This window comes from Sander lucioperca, chromosome 18 (genome assembly GCF_008315115.2).
Source record: "Sander lucioperca isolate FBNREF2018 chromosome 18, SLUC_FBN_1.2, whole genome shotgun sequence".
NCBI lineage: Eukaryota > Metazoa > Chordata > Actinopteri > Perciformes > Percidae > Sander > Sander lucioperca.
This window is the reverse complement of record NC_050190.1, coordinates 5408495-5426506: the sequence shown is the minus strand read 5'-3', so window position 1 is coordinate 5426506 and position 18012 is coordinate 5408495. Positions and strand designations below refer to the sequence as shown.

General features: G+C 40.1%; 1 protein-coding gene across 7 annotated transcripts in view; it reads left to right on the top strand.

Annotated features, from left to right (window-relative positions):
- Positions 1-17533, top strand: part of LOC116065780 (zinc finger MYM-type protein 4-like) — a 31297-nt gene extending 13764 nt beyond the window's left edge. For 4 of the 7 annotated variants that reach the window (XM_035994913.1, XM_035994912.1, XM_035994918.1 and 1 more), the window contains 19 exons: positions 68-183; positions 295-657; positions 1236-1386; positions 1730-1905; positions 2061-2238; positions 3233-3346; positions 4530-4573; positions 5077-5215; positions 12594-12739; positions 12842-12959; positions 13102-13719; positions 13814-13890; positions 14182-14311; positions 14445-14596; positions 14692-14806; positions 15414-15662; positions 16507-16618; positions 16748-16816; positions 17037-17533. In XM_035994913.1, coding sequence (XP_035850806.1) covers positions 68-183; positions 295-657; positions 1236-1386; positions 1730-1905; positions 2061-2238; positions 3233-3346; positions 4530-4573; positions 5077-5215; positions 12594-12739; positions 12842-12959; positions 13102-13719; positions 13814-13890; positions 14182-14311; positions 14445-14596; positions 14692-14806; positions 15414-15662; positions 16507-16618; positions 16748-16816; positions 17037-17184 — 3215 coding nt within the window. In that variant the 3' untranslated portion in view covers positions 17185-17533. The remainder of the gene's footprint in view (positions 1-67; positions 184-294; positions 658-1235; positions 1387-1729; positions 1906-2060; positions 2239-3232; positions 3347-4529; positions 4574-5076; positions 5216-12593; positions 12740-12841; positions 12960-13101; positions 13720-13813; positions 13891-14181; positions 14312-14444; positions 14597-14691; positions 14807-15413; positions 15663-16506; positions 16619-16747; positions 16817-17036) is intronic. The other 3 variants (XM_035994916.1, XM_035994915.1, XM_035994917.1) reach the window with 3 other exon arrangements.
- Positions 17534-18012: the final 479 nt, after the last annotated feature.

Sequence of the window (18012 nt, the reverse complement as noted above, 5' to 3'; positions counted from 1 at the left end):
TCCAGTGAATGCATGTCTCATTATTAATAAATTAATAAATTAATTTTATGTTACCCCTTTCCTTTAGGTGCTGCATTCCCCTGCTGCCAGTGCAGGGTGTCCGCTGTTCCTCAGTATCATCTGGCCATGGTGGACGGCACCATTCGTAACTTCTGCTCCTATGACTGTGTTTCTACATACAGGGTAAAGGCACCAGTAGCATAGGAGCTTTTTTGTATCGAACATAAGATGTTGATGGAGCATCTGTTGGCCTAGATTTGACATTGCTGTTATTTTCCCACCTTGTCTTTACAGAAGTCCGGAGACACCTCTCAGCCAGACCTGACCAATGGAACCTCTGTTCTCAGGGACTCCTCCCTCAGAGATGCCCCCAAAGCCGGGCCCTTTCCCGGAGCAAGCTCAGTCCCTCCCATCCCTCAGGACTACCCATCTTCAGTGCCCTACTCGGGCCACCATCCCAGTCATACCTCAGTGCCCCCACTGGTGCCCCACTATCCAGCTATGTCCTCCCCCTCTGTCCCTGGGCAAGCCCAAGCCAGAGCACCTGCTGATCACCCCTTGAAACCAGCAGAAGGCGGGCCCAGTGACCCCTCCAAGCTGAACTGCCATCAGTGCAGCAAACAATTCAACACAAAGCCGCTGCTATTCAGTAACCAAGTAAGGAGCACAGCTCACATGCACATACAGACTCTCAGTATATCTAGAGACTTAAGCATCCGGTACACTAGCCGCAGCCGACCTGTCGTGCGCAAATGTGACGTCATGGGAGCGCTGTAACTGTTTATACTCGCGCGTGGTGGTCGCGACACTAGTTGCAGTCTCCTGAACAGAGGTGGTGCTAATGAGGAAAGGCTACCGACTTTGCTATTTCTACGGACTAGAAGAAGAAGAAAAAGATAAACAACAGCAGAACTGGCAGCAGCATTGACGTCAATGCTTCGATTTGATTCGATGACCTACTTGGTGGGATCAAGCCTTTCATTCACCATAAAATAACTCATCTTAACCCAGTAAGTTTACAAGAGAGACTTACAGTCACTCTGAGAGTCCTGGCATCCTGGCGCGCCAGTGAGATCTACGTCATTTTGACGTCATGTTGGCGAGCGACGGGTCGGCTGCAGCGACTGTAAAAAGGCCTTTAACCCTAACCCTTATAGCTAGCTGCATGATGGGTGTTAAATTCATCACCAAACTATGATGATGATGATTACACTAATGCTAATTCTTTCCTGCAGGGTCGTATTTCTATGTTCTGCAGTAGGACTTGCTGTGATCAGTATAAAACCCAGAAGAATATCCTGATGGTGTGTGAATTCTGTAAACAGGAGAAAGTGCCCTTTGACATCACCAGTTACAACCAACAGGACCTGATCTTCTGCAGTGAGAGTGAGTTAACACAGAAATGGCTTTTCCCTATTATCCTCTCCTCTGCTTTGTTTTCAGGTATTCCTATGGCTCAGTGGAAAATAATTGTAGCCTTGATCGACGCATAAAATTGCAAATGCAGAACGTCTGATTAATGCCAGTCAACTCGGTCCACTCACAATCTCGACAAAACTGGCCTAAATGATGACCAACTACAACTCTGGCCTTCCATACTTTTAACTTATTAATCAACATAGGTCTAAAAGTCAAATTTAAATCACTGTTATAACACTTGTGGGCTGAAACATATGTTTGTTGTACTTAGATTTAAATAATATTATACCCCACCCATTCTGTGTTCCAGACTGTAAGCTTCTCTTCAAACATGATATCACATCTCGTAACAAGGATCATCCCTGGCGTCCCTGCACCTACTGCTCAGGCATCGGCCAGAAGATGCTGCACAGTCACTATGGAGGCAAGATGGAGGAGTTCTGTAAACCCCACTGCATGTCCCAGTACACTGTGCTCTACTATGGGGTAAAGAGACAGACGTCCCACTACACTGTACATTGTATGGCATTAAATCAAGGGGATTGACGTACTGTTTGTTCAAGGTGGTTACTTTCTTTTTTTTTTTTTTCTTCTTTCTCATCCTGTCTTTTCTTCCCTCCTTCTCCTCCTCTCCTGTCCAGATGGGTCGATGTGACAGCTGTAGGAAACAAAGCTATATGACTGAGAAGCTGCAGTGTTTGGGTTCAGTCCGTAATTTCTGCAACCTGCCCTGCCTGTTGCAGTACTGCCACCTGCATTTTGAGACGAGCCAACACACCAGCAGTAACGGTACTGGAGCTCCCCCACAAGCACCATATGGTAAACTGTGTTATCAAATCAGTGTTCTACAGTATGATGTTGATTAGCAGTCTACATGCCAACAAGCTCATGCTAGTTAAAATAACACCTAAGTAGGTGTTTTCCCATAGACTGTTTAAAAGAAGTGGACGTAGCCACCATGACGTCACCCTATGGTTTGTGAACTACAATTTTGAAGCCTCGAGTTTTACATTTTGGCCGCTGCCATCTTGTTTTTTGTTTTTTTTAAGCCAGAATTGACCATATTTGGACGAGAGGGTGAAACTCAAGTTACAAGCTAACGCTAATACTAGCTTGCTTGCTCGGTTGGTCAGAAAGGTGCATCCGTAATTCACGTTGACTGTCATATTATTTATTTGGGATGATAATTTTGGCTACAAACAGGCTTAAAACTAAATGTACTTACTGAAAAAAATTTAACAGCCGACTGCTTAGAGTGTCATTAGTTCAAAAGCTGAAAAAGACATTTTTAGGCAGCCCAAATGTTACACATGGCTTTCATCAACTTAAAACACACTGTAAAAGGGTCAAATTTCTAAGACCAAAACATGGACAACGTGCAAAAACAGGTTCACGGCTATTTGTACGCAGTGCCGTGGACACGCATTGTTAAGCCTTTATCCAAATTGACAGTTATGGTAGATATGCTGTGGTAAACTTTTAACTTCATCGTTTTACATCTTGTCGGCAAAGACACTATAGAAACTTTTTTATTTATATTCAGCCATGTGAATTTTTTTTTCGTTTTTATTATTTGCGATGCTGTTGGTACAGGTGATGTTTTGTGTACATGCTGCCCAGAGCTTTGTCAGTACAAAGTGGTATGTGCTACTTTGTTTGTCAAATTCAAATGGAGTGAAAACCACGCCCAGTCAGCACAAATGAGCTCCGTCTTAGTCACGTTTTGAGGTGCATCCAGTGAGAAAAGAAAAGTAGTAATCTCACATGTTACATGACCAAAATCTAACTTTGGTATGTTTCTCTCTTCCTCCAGCGCCAACCCAGCCCCACCACTCCTCAAAAATGAATCCTGTCATAGCTGGTGTCGTGTCACTGGCCAATGGCTCTGCCACTCAGCCCAGTGTGTCAGCAGATACTGCTCTTACTGGTTAGTAGGGCTGCACGATTTGGATAAAAAGTCATATTGGCATTGCGATTTACGATACTGCGATTGTGATTGCGATATAATGGTATCATGAGTCTACCTGCTTGATTATCAAGAAAAAATTGAACAAAAAGCAATCTTTTAAAAATAGACATTTTTGCTTAGCTCGACAGTACAAATGAAATAAATAGAACAACAAATAAGAAAAATAAAAAAAAATTTCTTATTCCCTTATAAACAATGACATTTAAGATGGTTGTAATATAATAACTAGTGATTAAGTTACAAAATATACTTTGTACAGCCTCTTAAAGTCTGCATGGTCTAAAACCCTCTGCTGATACTCACTTGACCATACACGAAACGCGCTACTGCCTAAACAGACTGACTGTTCATATCTTTTGTAGACGTTACAAGGGTAGTGTAATTCAGAGGGCAGATTCAGCACAGAACCATAAACCAGGCATTGGTGAGAGCAAAAATGACAGGTGCAGAGTGAGTGACGTTAGTGTTTGAATGGAGAGCGACTGGCGAGCGGTTTCGGACTTAGCGTAGCAGCTGTGTGAGGAAAAAGAGATAGCAATGACGATGTAAAGTGAGTTAACGGTGAACAATAAAACAAGCTTATTAAGACACGGTAGCTTTATCTATTGTTAATACTGTCGGTAAGTGAAAGGTGTTACAACTAGGGGTGTAACGCTACATTGATCTGGATTGATACATGATCCACGATCCAATATTATCGATGGAAAGTAAAAATATCCATACATATTGTCTGTAAGATTCCCCTTTATTTTAGATTCCCACTTTATTTTAATTTTTTTTTATTTAAAAAGAAGTTTGTTTTAAATGATTTAAATGTCTGGAAGAGCTCAGTAATAAAATTGTCGAATCATATATTAGTATCGTGACAGACTTTAAGATATCCACAAATATATTGTTTTCCGAAGAATCGATATAATTTGTATCGTGCACACAGAGACTAGAGTGTCACGCACTCAGCACACCTTTTGGTTTAGTCAAATTGCACAATTTTTGCAGTTATGTAATCCCACATTGCGATTAGATTAATCGTGCAGCCCTACTGGTTAGTTATATCAGTTAGTTGTTTTTATATATTTATGATGTGCATTTCTAACAGTGGGGTTTAATGCAGTGCTGTTATATTTTTATTTCTCTTTTGTAGGAGCACTTCCAACCTCCAACGTTGATGGCAAGAACCTAGATCATGTATGTACTGTGTGTTTGTTTCAGGCCAGACCTTACATACAACTGTAGGTCTCGACTAAAGAATGTTAAGTTATTGACAAGAATATATATGTATGTATGTATGTGTGTGTGTGTATATATATATATATATATATATATATATATATATATATATATATATATATATATATATATATATATATATATATATATATATATATATATATATATATATATATATATATATATATGTATATGTGTGTGTGTGTATATATATGTGTGTGTATATATATGTGTGTATGTGTGTGTATATATATATATATATATATATATATGTATGTATGTATATATATGTGTGTATATATGTGTGTGTGTGTGTGTATATATATGTGTAGATATACAAATATATATGTAGATAGATGGATAGATAGATAGATTTTATTTATTTATTGTTCATGATTATGAACTAGATCAGATCTGCTTTGTTTATTTCTGCTGTTTTTGTTTTTAATGTCCCTTTCCAGGCCAGTACTCAGACTGATGCCATGGGAGTGCCTGTGTCCCGTCGACGTCAAATGAAGAACAAGTCGGTTCTGTGTCGGCCCTTCACTATGGACCAAGAGAGCATGTGCCAGCTGCCCGCACCTTCCACTGATTTAGCAGGTAACTACAAAAAACACTCGGAACAGGTTTGGGTAGTTTAGCTTTGTTACATTTTGTTCACACAGGACACAGAGCGGCTGCACAGCTGGATTTAGGTACGCAAGTTTCATGTGGACTGTGTGCCATCCAGCAGCTTCCTGACAGTAAATTGCACTACAGAGTGTCCAAATACCGAGTGGACATAAAGTCCAATACAGACATTTTGAAACATAATGCGTGAAGTATTTTAAAGGGGCGCTATGCAGTTTTGGCAATTTCTTCGCTGTTTTCTCGCTTTTTGCTCGCATGTTTCTCTATAGAGCTCCCCCTACAGCTTCGGAATAGATATTTGGCAACACTGTTGTAAAAACTCGTTGGTGACTCTACCCCCTCCCATCTTCTCCCTCTGGTCATGTGCATTTGTCTTCAAAGAAGCCGGCGAACGCACGGAGCCATGTCCGCTGAGGTAGACAGCTAGTAAGCTAGTAAGCCCGTAACAGCGATCATAATAAAAACCTTTACAGACAATAGCAAACATCCTGAGGTCACAATAACAAGATTAAACAGTTTGTCCCAAAGATACTTAAAAGTGCAACAGCAGGAACGCCAGGTCAGCATCAGATTAGCAGGCTTCTGTTTGTCTCAGTTCTCGCCATTCTGAAAACGCAGGTCCGATGTTTACTCGTGTCTGACTCCTCGCTCGATCAATCTGCCGTTTCCTCTTTCTCTGTTCCTCCGACAATGCTTTCCTAGCTTTCTGCTTCTTTTTTGCCGGCTCAGCCATGACAACAGTGCGAAAAACTCCATCGCTACCTTGTTCTTGTAGCTAGCCGGTTCCTGTATGTGTGCAGTGCCGTGAAGCCATTCGTTACATCACGAGACCTGATATCACGCGATACTTCCTGACGCTGAGGCCAACGGCTCGCCGGCCCAAAGTTGGAAGGGTGGTTTTTCCGCTCACAGGCGCTAGGGGTAAGCGAGACGACCACCATTCAACCCGGAAAAAAAGTCATATAACCATTCCAATGACTCCGAAGCTGTTCAGTTAAGGTAAATTAAGCTGAAAAATAAGGCATAGTTCCCCTTTTTAAAGGATAATAATGGCGCAAAACGAACCTAGGGGTTATTAACAGATGTGTACCCACTCGATCGTTCTCTGGGACATGTTTTCATGCTAATCGAATGTGTTTGTAGCTTGAAACAAGCTAGCGTGGACCGCTGATTAGCTTACAACGCTAGTATTCGGGTCACAGGGAAAGTAAGTGTTTTGTAAGTGTACAGTTTATTAAAAAGATAGATTATGAAGACAGTCGCGTTCTCGTATACAGGCGGCCGCCGTCTTGGGAGCTACTGTCTTTCTAAACTATCTTTTTAATAAACTGTCTGTACACTTACAATGTTCTCAATGCTTCGGTTAACATTAAGGGACCCTCATTATGCTACCGTTGAAGTGTGGTGATATTTTGAACCTTTTTAGTGGTATAATAAGTGATTTTGTTTTTACTTTCCCTGTGCCCCGAATACTAGCGTTGTAAGCTAATCAGCGGTCCGCGCTAGCTTGTTTCAAGCTACAAACACATTCGGTTAGCATAAAAACATGTCAATTCCTGCCGTTTAGATAATGTTGTCGCTTTTATACCAGCTTCTTCTTCTCTGTACACACACTGATGGTGCTGAACCTACAGTAAATCAATCAATCACATGTATTTAAAGTGTAAAATCACCATTAAACATGGTCTCAATTCACTTTACAATTAAAAGAACACATAAATGTAACACTGCAACAGAACAATTCAGTTCCTGCTCCGTGTGTGGAAAAATCGCTCCGAAACATCTTGTGTTTATTGATCAAACCAAACCGCTCGTAGTGGTGGAAGTAGGTCTGGGCAATATATCGATATTATATCGATATCGTGATATGAGACTAGATATTGTCTTAGCTTTTGGATATCGTAATATCGTGATATGACATAAGTGTTGTCTTTTATTGGTTTTAAAGGCTGCATTACAGTAAAGTTATGTCATTTTCTCATCTTACCAGACTAGTTCTAGCTGTTCTATTATTTTCCTTTTCCCCACTTAGACATTATGTCCACATTACTGATGATTATTTATCTAAAGTCTAAGTGTGAAGATATTTTGTTTAAGCACCAATTGTCAACCCTAGAATATCGATATCGAGGTATTTGGTCAAGAATATCGTGATATCTGATTTTCTCCCTATCGCCCAGCCCTAGGTGGAAGGTTAGGTTTCACCACGAGATACTTAAACTTAAACAAATCAGATGAGCCAATTAGAATTAAGAAGTTGAATTGTCACCTAAGCAAAAACAACTTTTAACTTAGTGCTTTGTGAAGTAGAATATTGAGCTTGCTTGTGCTTTGTTATTCTTAGAGTCCGCACAAGGTGGACAGTGATATACTGGACTAATATTGATTTTTTGTTATTAGGTATAGAATATCAGGCTTTTCTGCCAAGACAAAGATAACATTCTGCAGGAAAAACGTACATTTTGATAATGAAAAAAAATAGTTAAAACATAAAACTGGTTAACACTAATGGTACTAAATTGTGTTGCAAACGATCTAACTAATAACCACAGCAAAAGTTAATAATAACAACAATAATAATAATAATAATAATATAATGTAATACCTAGTTTTAGCAGCACTGATAGAAGTAGCCATTTTCCCTTAGGACATGGCTGGTGTGCCTTTTTGTAGGGTGTTTGTCACAACCCTACACAGCATCTAATATATTTTCATTCATTTTTCTGGTTAATTCAATTATTCGTTGTTCACAACTAGCTGTTTCAATAATTGCACCAGCTCTGCTAGATAGCTCCTCGCAAACTGACCAGCCAACTGACCAGCCATCTGCGGACGCTTCCACATCTCCGCCGCCATCGCCAAAACCTCAGGGAGAAACTCAGCCGTGTAATGGCGTGCCAGCACGCCTAACCGGACGCCATTTCCTGGGCAGGAGGGAGACTGACTCTGACTGCAAGGTCTGCTGCTCACAATACAAGAGGAAGAGGGTGGAGGAAGAAGAGCAGCAGCAGGAGGAGGAGGAGGAGGAGAAGAAGAAGCAGAAGATGGATGAGGAGCCGGAGGGGAAAACAGAAGAAGAGTCAGAGGAGGCAAAGGGAGTCCAGTCACATGATGGGGAGAGAAAAGAGGGCGAGCGCTCAGAAACAAAGCATTGTGAGCAGCAGAGTGGGACATTGTGGAGTAAGACGTCGTATTACTGTAAGACGTGTTCAGGAGAGCCCAGTCTCTGTCCTGTGCCCTGTTTTGAACTCTACCACACCAGACTGATCTACAAAACACCTCCTGAACTGGAACCACAAGGTGAGCCTTCTGAATAACAAAAACACATTGAGTATATATATATATATATATATATATATATATATATATATATATATATATATATATATATATATATATATATATATATAGTAAAGAAAATACGGTAATACTTTACTTGAAGGTATCTACATAAAAGTGACATGACACTGTCGTGAACACATGAACCCTAACCATAACTTGTCATGACAAAAACCGAATGACACTTACTAAAAGAAGAGTTATGTCATAAACGTTTATGACTTGTTTATAATGTTTATGACACGTTCATGACAGGGTAGGGCTGTGCAATTAATCGAAATTTAATCGTGATTATGATTTTGGCTCCCAATGATCACAAAAACAGAATAATCGAGAAAAACTATTATTTAGCTCATTACGTTTTGCAAGTAAACAGTTTTTTTCCCTTGTGTTCTGAATGAAAAAATAAAGTTTCAATAGGAAAAGTATTAAGGCAAAGTTCACAGTTGTATGTGTTTTTTTTTTTTTTTTACTGTTGATTTATTTAACTTTTTCCACTGTTTTTTAAGTTCACAAATTGCAACATCTTTCCAGAAGTCAACGAGAAATCGTGTTAAATTATCGTGATTTCAATATTGACCGAAATAATCGTGATTATAATGTTTCCCATAATCGAGCAGCCCTATGACAGTGTCATGTCACTCTTATGTAGATACCTTCAAGTAAAGTGTAACCAAAAATACTTTTACATTTTTTTATCATTTGTACCACAGCTGTATCCACTATTTAAGGCTTCTTATTTTGTCAACAGTGTGTGTGTAAAAGACTCCAATTAATGTTAATGCTATTATAATCGGAGTAACTACAACGATGCACTGACATGATCTGTTGACATCGACTTCTTAAGAGGGCCGAGTGTATCACCTGAGTTTCTCTCTTCACAGCCTCCTGACATGCTGACATGAGGAGCCGTCTTCTACCACGACCCCCGGACAAAAATGAAACGACTACAGGTTCAACCGTTTGTTTAAGTTTAACCCAAAACCTTATTGACAGCAAAGGCAGAATACCCATCAGCATAAAGTAGTTTCATGAATGTGTATTTGCGAACTGGTAGTGCAGTGAAATTATGCGCGTAATGGGGAGTTTCTGTATTTTTTTATAATTAAATAAAGATAGCAGTATTTGTGCAGAACAGAATTTCATGGCTGTCTGTGCCCTCTTCCTATAAAGGGTATTTATTTTGTGTGTGTGGATGGGGGGGGGTTTATAAAAGGTCTTTAACTGATGGACCAATCAATGGTCAAGGCAAGATTGAGATACTTCCTTAAGTGCTTCAGTGACCTACAACACGGTGCTGTAAAAATTTAGTAACATTTATTTTTACCTCAATTAATATGTGTCGCAATACATGAACATGGCATTAAAACTGATCCCAATCATGGTACATTTGTCAAGTGTCTTTAAAGGTACGTTTCATTCACTTAATATGTGTTTGTTGTGTTAACGGACTGTGCTGCCACTTTATTTCTGGTGGGTTCTTATACACACAGGTATGTTTTTACCACCACCACATCCCATTATGTGATGCCACTTTAAATTACAGGTTGAAACGTCATTCACTGTTTCACTAGCAGTAATGACCCCTGTCCTACAGTATGTAACCTGTTACTTACATTTATTAAGGACACTTGTGCCTAGCTGCCTGCCCAGATGCAGCCCCTGGAAAAATGTACTGCACTGTACAAGTTTCTTATGAAGGGGATACCACATTGTTTAGGTCAAACCAATTTCTCATATGTTTTTGAAATTGGCTCCTAAACGTATGCAAAATACAACGGGCAAACCCATTGATGCTAAAATCAAACTCAAAATGTCATGGAGCTGGATTCAAGCAACTGTGCTGCTAAATATGCTACTACTTTGAACAAAATACTTTTTCGTTTCTTCGTTTTTTGGGGGATTTTCACCCCAGTGTAGATAAACTATGTAACTTCGGTCCGGATAGGGCACCACACTAAATTAACTTATCTCATTAAATATTCGTACATCTTGAATTAAAGCTTGCCAATGCTGTTGGTTAAATAAATGCAGCAGTTGGTCTGAAATTCAGCTGTTGGTCTTTAGTGCAGTGTTTTAAAGGAGATGGACTTGAAGGCAATGACATGTGACAGGACAAATGACAGGACCAGTCCAGTTCTTGTAGAAATGAACGATTTTCCCTCAGAAGCGCAGTCAGACCCAGTGGATGATCTTAGGTGAAGGTCATTTAGTATGGGTTTACTCTCACTGCTAAATTGACCAGAGGGCGAGTTGACCAAACTAGGAGATAGAGTGTACCATTCTCGATAAACGTTATAAATTGAAGGTCTCGATCTGTAACTATAGATGCACCTGTCAGCTAAAATCAGCAATCACTTGGAGGAGTGTCTGAGTGAGAAAAAAAACGTTTGGATGTTCAATTATCTTGTTTGTACTATTATGCTCTATTTTAGGTATTATTATGAATGTGTGATGCATGTTTAAAAGTAACATTCCTTGCTGTACCTCACTACTGATGCAGTCATGTGAACCAAGGTTGACTTCAGTTCATCCGTGTGCTGTCGGAGTTTACAGCCCTGTATTACATCACTCATAAATGCGTTACGGTTTATTTCTTTTGCAACCTACTGTCTGTTATAAGTTTTTGTAACTTCTCCACTGTTAACTGCATGTTTTTATTTGTTTCTTATTTTAACGAGATTGTGAAATCCTGTTGCATTATAGTTTTGTGTTTGTTTTAAAAGAATATTGTCAACACCTACAAATTATGGTTTTGTTAAATGCAAAGACGATGTCAATAAATTTAATTTGTGAATACAATTTTGTTTTGTGTGTGTTTATATTTCTTAGATTTTACCTGCCCAAAAAACCCAAGTTCATAACGACCCACCTATTTGAATCTTAGACACATCGGTCGAAACCAAACTATCGAGTAGCTGTTACTAAGTCACCTTTGAAACCATTTATCCTTGAGTAACAGAAGGCTGCAATCATTTTTAAGATGTTTACTGTAGTAAGCTGCAAAAGCTGCCTCTACGATAATCAGACTGTATCCAAGACATGAACTCCACAAGACCAAAGTTTAGTTAAATTCAGTAACGAGCAACTTCCAAACAGCAGTTTGAAGCTGCAGACAGACGAGGAAACCAGCCAAGCTTAGTTTTTACAGATGCGTACCTGAAATTAATAAAATGCAATACGTAAACAAATAATTACAGATGAAAAATACAAGCAAAGATTTAAAAGTGATGGGGAAATAATTCCACAGGTGACTGATGTAACACTGTCAGGGCTAATGATGGTTAAATGAATGTGAGAGTAGATTTATTTTTTTTGAAATAAGTAAATGTTTTTCTTGAGACATAAAGCTCTGCTGCCTGCTTTGGGGGAGTAAAGATACCCCTGGAATCTGTAGATATGTCAACAGATCTTCATGATGTAATAATAGTTTTACTTTTCAGGTCTAAGGTCACGCGTTCCCATAAACAAAAGATGCCTTAAAAAGTGAACCGACAGTTACATAGATTCAGTTATTGGTAAAAAAATCTTTCAATTGTAATCAGTGATTGCTACAACGCAAAGGTTCTATGTGTATCATTTTAGCCACACCCATTTATTATGAGAGCTGAAGGGTCTAAATATTTTTGTTCATTTTGAGAATTACAGATTAACATAAAGTGACTAACACAGCATGGCCATGGTGATGGTAAATATATGGTGTACTGTATATCTTCTCAAGATGTGTTTTGTTAGGACCTTTCAGCAGCAAGAAAGAAAATACACATGTATTGACATGTCACTTATACATTTTTCTCTTTTACCGTTTTTTTGTGAGACTGTAGGATGTTTGTCTTATCTGTATTTTGTGTCAAATTTGTTTGTAACAAAATATTTTCAATTCAAAAATGAAAAGTTCTTGATTATCTTACTGTATCTATTTCCTATTTCATTAATATTTAACCCATTTAAAAATTTTGCCCATCTCTCATTCTCTCTCCTCTCATTTACTCCTCCCTCCCTCCCCCAGCTCCATCTCTGTTTTCAGTTAGCTCCCCTGCAGGAGAGGAGAAGGTGAAGGTGTTGATAGTGCCGGTCCCAGTACCGGTCTTCATTCCAGTGCCAATGAACATGTACTCCCAGCACACACCTGTTCCAATGGCTATGCCTGTGCCCGTACGTTCCATTACATTAGTAATTCTATGAATTCAGAATGATTCATATACTTTGTATTGGCTATTTGCTGCAGCAAATCAAATGTTTACTTGTTTGTTGCAGGTTCCAGTACCTATGGTAGTACCACCACAGAAAAAGGACATGAAAGATGCAGCGGTCCAGTCAGAGCCTTTGGCTGTGGAGGAAGAAAAACAGAAAGATAGGCCTGTTTACAGTGCAGGTGAGGGCAGCGTTTGTCCTGCTTTTTATGTTTGAGTTTAAGGCTTGAGATACAGTATGTCTGCTACATTAATCAATGAAATATCGAAAGCTTAATTACCCAACTTTCACCTCACCTATGTTTATTTTTGTGTCTGCTACAGACCAGAGCAGATCTTACAGTGGAGATATGAAGTCAGAGGTTGTCACTCCCATAACCCGTGAAGATCAGGAGACACAAAAAGCAGTACAAGCCGACCTGCCACTTACTGTAAGTTCAGAGAGGAGCCCAGAGTCGACTGTTGCCCTACTTAATACCCAGCCAGAGAGGAGCCCAGAGTTGACTGATTCCCAACTTAATACCCAGCCAGAGAGGGTCCCAGAGTTGACTGTTCCCCTACTTAATACCCAGCCAGAGAGGGTCCCAGAGTCGACTGTTCCCCTACTTAATACCCAGCCAGAGAGGGTCCCAGAGTCGACTGTTCCCCTACTTAATACCCAGCCAGAGAGGGTCCCAGAGTCGACTGTTCCCCTACTTAATACCCAGCCAGAGAGGAGCCCAGAGTTGACTGATTCCCAACTTAATACCCAGCCAGAGAAGAGCACAGAGTCAACTGATTCCCAACTTAATACCCAGCCAGAGAAGAGCACAGAGTCAACTGATTCCCAACTTAATACTCAGCCAGAGGGGACCATGGCAACAAGCGACCCACCTACCACCAGTGCTGAGCATCAACCCCCCTCCTCTCCAATGATGGACTTGGAGACTGACATCCCGTCTGGTGAGACATCCTATAACTTAAGTGAACACCCAAATGAATCTGTTGAAAAAAAACTGGATAACATGTAGTCGCTACAACGTTTGTGTTTTAACAGAATCGTTGGATCAGCCATCAGCTGCTCCACAGCGAGGAGTGAAGAGACCCAGAGAAGGTTTCTCCAGCCGGAAACGGGTATGATAGCTCAGCAGTCTTTCTTCTATCCATTTTATCAGCCTAGGATTTAAAAGCTTTTACTGTACTTACTGACTTTAGTTTTTAGCTCTCTAGCTGTAGGAAACCCTTTTTACCAAAGCGTGCCTCCCTGTCCTTCGATGTTATGACATTCTTGATTATAATATGTATTTATAGAAAGAAAAGCCTAATTTTATCCTGAAAGTGCATTTTCTGCTTACAGTCAACCTTTTAGTCGTGTCAACAGCTATCCCACATTACCCAGTATTCATTGCATTTCCATCCATCCAGGGTCGAAGGCGAACTGTTACATCAAACCGCAGTGCAGTGGTGACTCCAGCCGCCTCCAAACTGAACCACCTGTTCGGAGTTAAAGCCTGGAAGAGCTGGGTCCAACAACGAAACAAGCACCAGAGAGGATGTGAGCCTCAGTTCTCTTTATATTCAAGTTTTAAGTTAGAATATCTCTTCCTCTGACCCATCGAGGGGTTCTGTTTACATCCCTTTTTATTTCATTCTATACCCGTTGAGTTTCATGTTCTCTTCCCCTGTAGCCAATCCAGTGGATATTAAAGAAGACATCCTTCAGTGTGACTCTGCTGAGCTCAGCTATGCTCTGTCTTGCTTCATCAGAGAAGTGAGACGGCCCAATGGAGAGACCTACAGTCCAGACAGCATCTTCTACCTCTGTCTGGGGATACAGCAGGTAACGCACACATATTGTTTCACGGGTTTCCATCTTGATTCTAATAGTGTGTTTCTTATTGATTCCTTCTTTCCCATCTCCCTCTCTTCGGACAGTATCTGTTCATGGAGGGCCGCATAGAAAACATCTTTAATGACCCGCTGTACAGTCAGTTTGCTACCAAGATCAGTGGGATGCTGCACCTCTGGAAACCTAAACTACTACCTAATGGTATGATTGCTGACATAAAGTCCTAATCCTTAAGATTTTCATGAAATCACACCCTAATGTGATACTGTTTATGTTTTTTTTTTTTTTTTGCAATAGATATTCAATGTATTTACCATTACCTTTCTATATAGACATTTTTGGTTGGTAGTGGTGGGAGTCTGCCATTCCAGTGATTCAGATTACCTACAACTTTAGAGCTGCACTAATCAATATTTTGATATTAACAATGTGCCACAAGACTACATATAATGTAATCACCCAACTCTGCGGTTCCTCTCAGCTCTACAGAGCGTTTTAATGCCAATTCAACTCATTGTTTTGGTTTTATGGCCCACAACTTTACCGTTTTGGTTCAGTCTCACTGCTCTCATCAGCATTGTTTATAGAAGCAGCAACAGGAAGCTCTGAGAAACCCACTGTACATTACCTGCCTAGCACCAAACAGCAAGGTGCAGCTAGCTGGTGAACACAGTGGATTTAGCAGTTTAGCGCCTATCACAGCATGCAGTTGAGCGAAAGGCATGGAAGCACCCTAAACAGGTGGCCAGTTAACTAACACCCATGGGCACTTTGAGTCTCCGAGTCACTCTGCTCCTTCCTCCTCAAGGTGGTACTGCTTCCTCCCGTATTGTGGAGTCCTACCTGTGGGAGTGTAAGCAGCTGGGCGCCTACTCCCCCATAGTGTTGCTCAACACACTGCTCTTCTTCTGCACAAAGAACTTCCGCTTCACCACGCTGGCGCAGCATCAAAGCCTCTCCTTTACCAACTTCACTCGACACTCCAAGCCCTGCAACCGAGCCGGCAAAGTCCACTACCTCCGCTACCAGAGAAGCAGCGCTGGCACACCCCACACAGGTGGGTGTTGTTAAATAATACATGTATGTCTTTTTAAATTAAAGTCGGAATGATAGTTTGTCCATGCAGCTGTGCTTTTGAGCAGTGGCTTACATTTTTTAAACTCGCCATATTTAGTACAAAATATTGTATCTGGTATCAGTAACTTCACATCCAAATATATTAGTATCAGCCTTCATCTGGTATCAGTATGTTTTTAACCCTTGTGTTGTCTTCCAGTCGACCATGAACTTGTTGTCCATTCAGTTCATTTGAATTTTTGGTGCTTTTTCCAGCGTTTTTGTTCTTTTTTTATGCTTTTGACACTTTTTTTCAGCGTTTTATTTTTAAATTCATTGTTAATAAACCTAATTGATATGACATTATGCCTAATCTTTGAGTTAAAAAAGCAGAAATTATGAATTATTTTGACTAATAGCTAGGATCAGAGGATGTTGAGTGAATCACAGACTGGTTTATGTCAAAGTTTAGTCACGATACTGTTTTAAAACCATTTAAACATGTTTATAAAATTGAATAAAACACCTAAAATTCAATAAAAGTAATTATTAATTTTACGTACAAAGATCGTTGTATGGGTTCCATACAACGCACATCCATGCATCCATGTTATTTTTGGCCATTTTGGTTCAAAGAAACCCATATTGCTGATATAAAAACTTTGAAAACGGGTCAAATATAACCCTTGGACAGCACAAGGGTTATACATCAGCTTCATCCTATTTCTAGACATCAAAACCACATTCATAAATTGTCCCTAAAAGCATAATGTGTTTGGAAATAGACTAGACTAGAAATAGAATGTTACGACTAACTGAGTTGCGGTACTTATTTTTGTTTTTAGAGCGATACCGAAAAAGGCAGGGAGAGGAAGAGGGAGACCTAGAGATGTTTGAAAATGTCGCCAATCCTCTACACTGTCCCGTCAGACTCTATGAGTTCTACCTCTCCAGATGGTGAGACACACACACACACACACACACACACACACACACACACACACACACATTTCTAGGCACCTATATGAAACAACTAATAAAACTGAACAAACGTTTTGTCTTCTCTGTCCTCTTATTCTCCAACAGCCCTGAGTCGGTAAAGAATAGGTCAGACCTGTTTTTTCTGCAGCCTGAACAGTTTGTGCACCCTCAAAGGTCAGACTCCGTCCTCCAACATTAAAGAAACCCAGTGACGAAAAGTGTCACTTATTACACTGACATATTGTATATTCACCCTATTGAAATTAATCCATCTGATGGAAGGGAAAATGTTACTTTCTCTGCTGTTTGTGGACAACAATGTGCAAAGGTATCTCTTTATATTAAAGAGAAAGAAATATTTTTCAAATTTCTTTTCCATTTCTGACCTCAACAGTTCCCACTGGTACACCTTTCAACCGTTAGAGGGCGCCACTCTACAAAGCATGCTCACACGCATCCTGGCCGTCAGAGAGGTTCACCAGGAACATGAAGCAGCCCAACATCAGTCCCCAGCCACCGCTGATAATGACAGTTTACAGTGATATGGAGCTCCGCTTATTCACACCCTGCTTATGATCTTCTCTGCAACAGAAACCTTCGCCGATGCTGAACAGTTCACAGCGAATTGCAGCCGTAGGTACGCCCATCAGTCATTCAGACGAAGGTTGACAAGTCTTTGAAAAAGGAAGACCGAACAAAGACACAATGAAAGGGGACCCATTGTCACAAAGAGACAAACTTAAAGAACGTTACAAAAAAGTGTGGGATCATTGTGTTTAGTAACCTCAGTAGTTCCCCACATAAACGCACAATGAGTTTACAAACATCCAATACTCTAAAATATGAAAAAGGGAGTACATTGTTCTTCTTTTCTCATCCTGTCACACCAGAGTGATATTTATCATTTCTCACATGTGGTTTGTTAAGGTTTTTTTTTTTACTATCAGTAATGGTCCATGCCAAGCCTGTCAAATGAACTTTTTATTTCAAAAAGCAGATTTCTGCAATACTAAACTGGTATGAGCAGCAAACTGAGAACAGTCGGTGCTGATGTGGTTGACAAGAGTTTACATCCAGTAAGCACTGTCACATCTGTTTGTTAAGGGGTTTAAATGAGTATTTACTTGTACAGTATACGTTTTAAAGTCTGATACTGGTATTTAAAGCAACACTGCGTAACATTGTTTATTTTTTGCGATTTTAAAGGTGCTCTAAGCGATGTCGTGCGTTTTTTAGGCTACAGCATTTTTTGTCACATACAGCAAACATCTCCTCAGTATCCTCTAGCTGCCTGCCCACTGAACACATTGTAAAAAAAAAACGCGGTCCAGGCTCCACAAACGGCAACAAAAACAAACTGCGCCAACCTG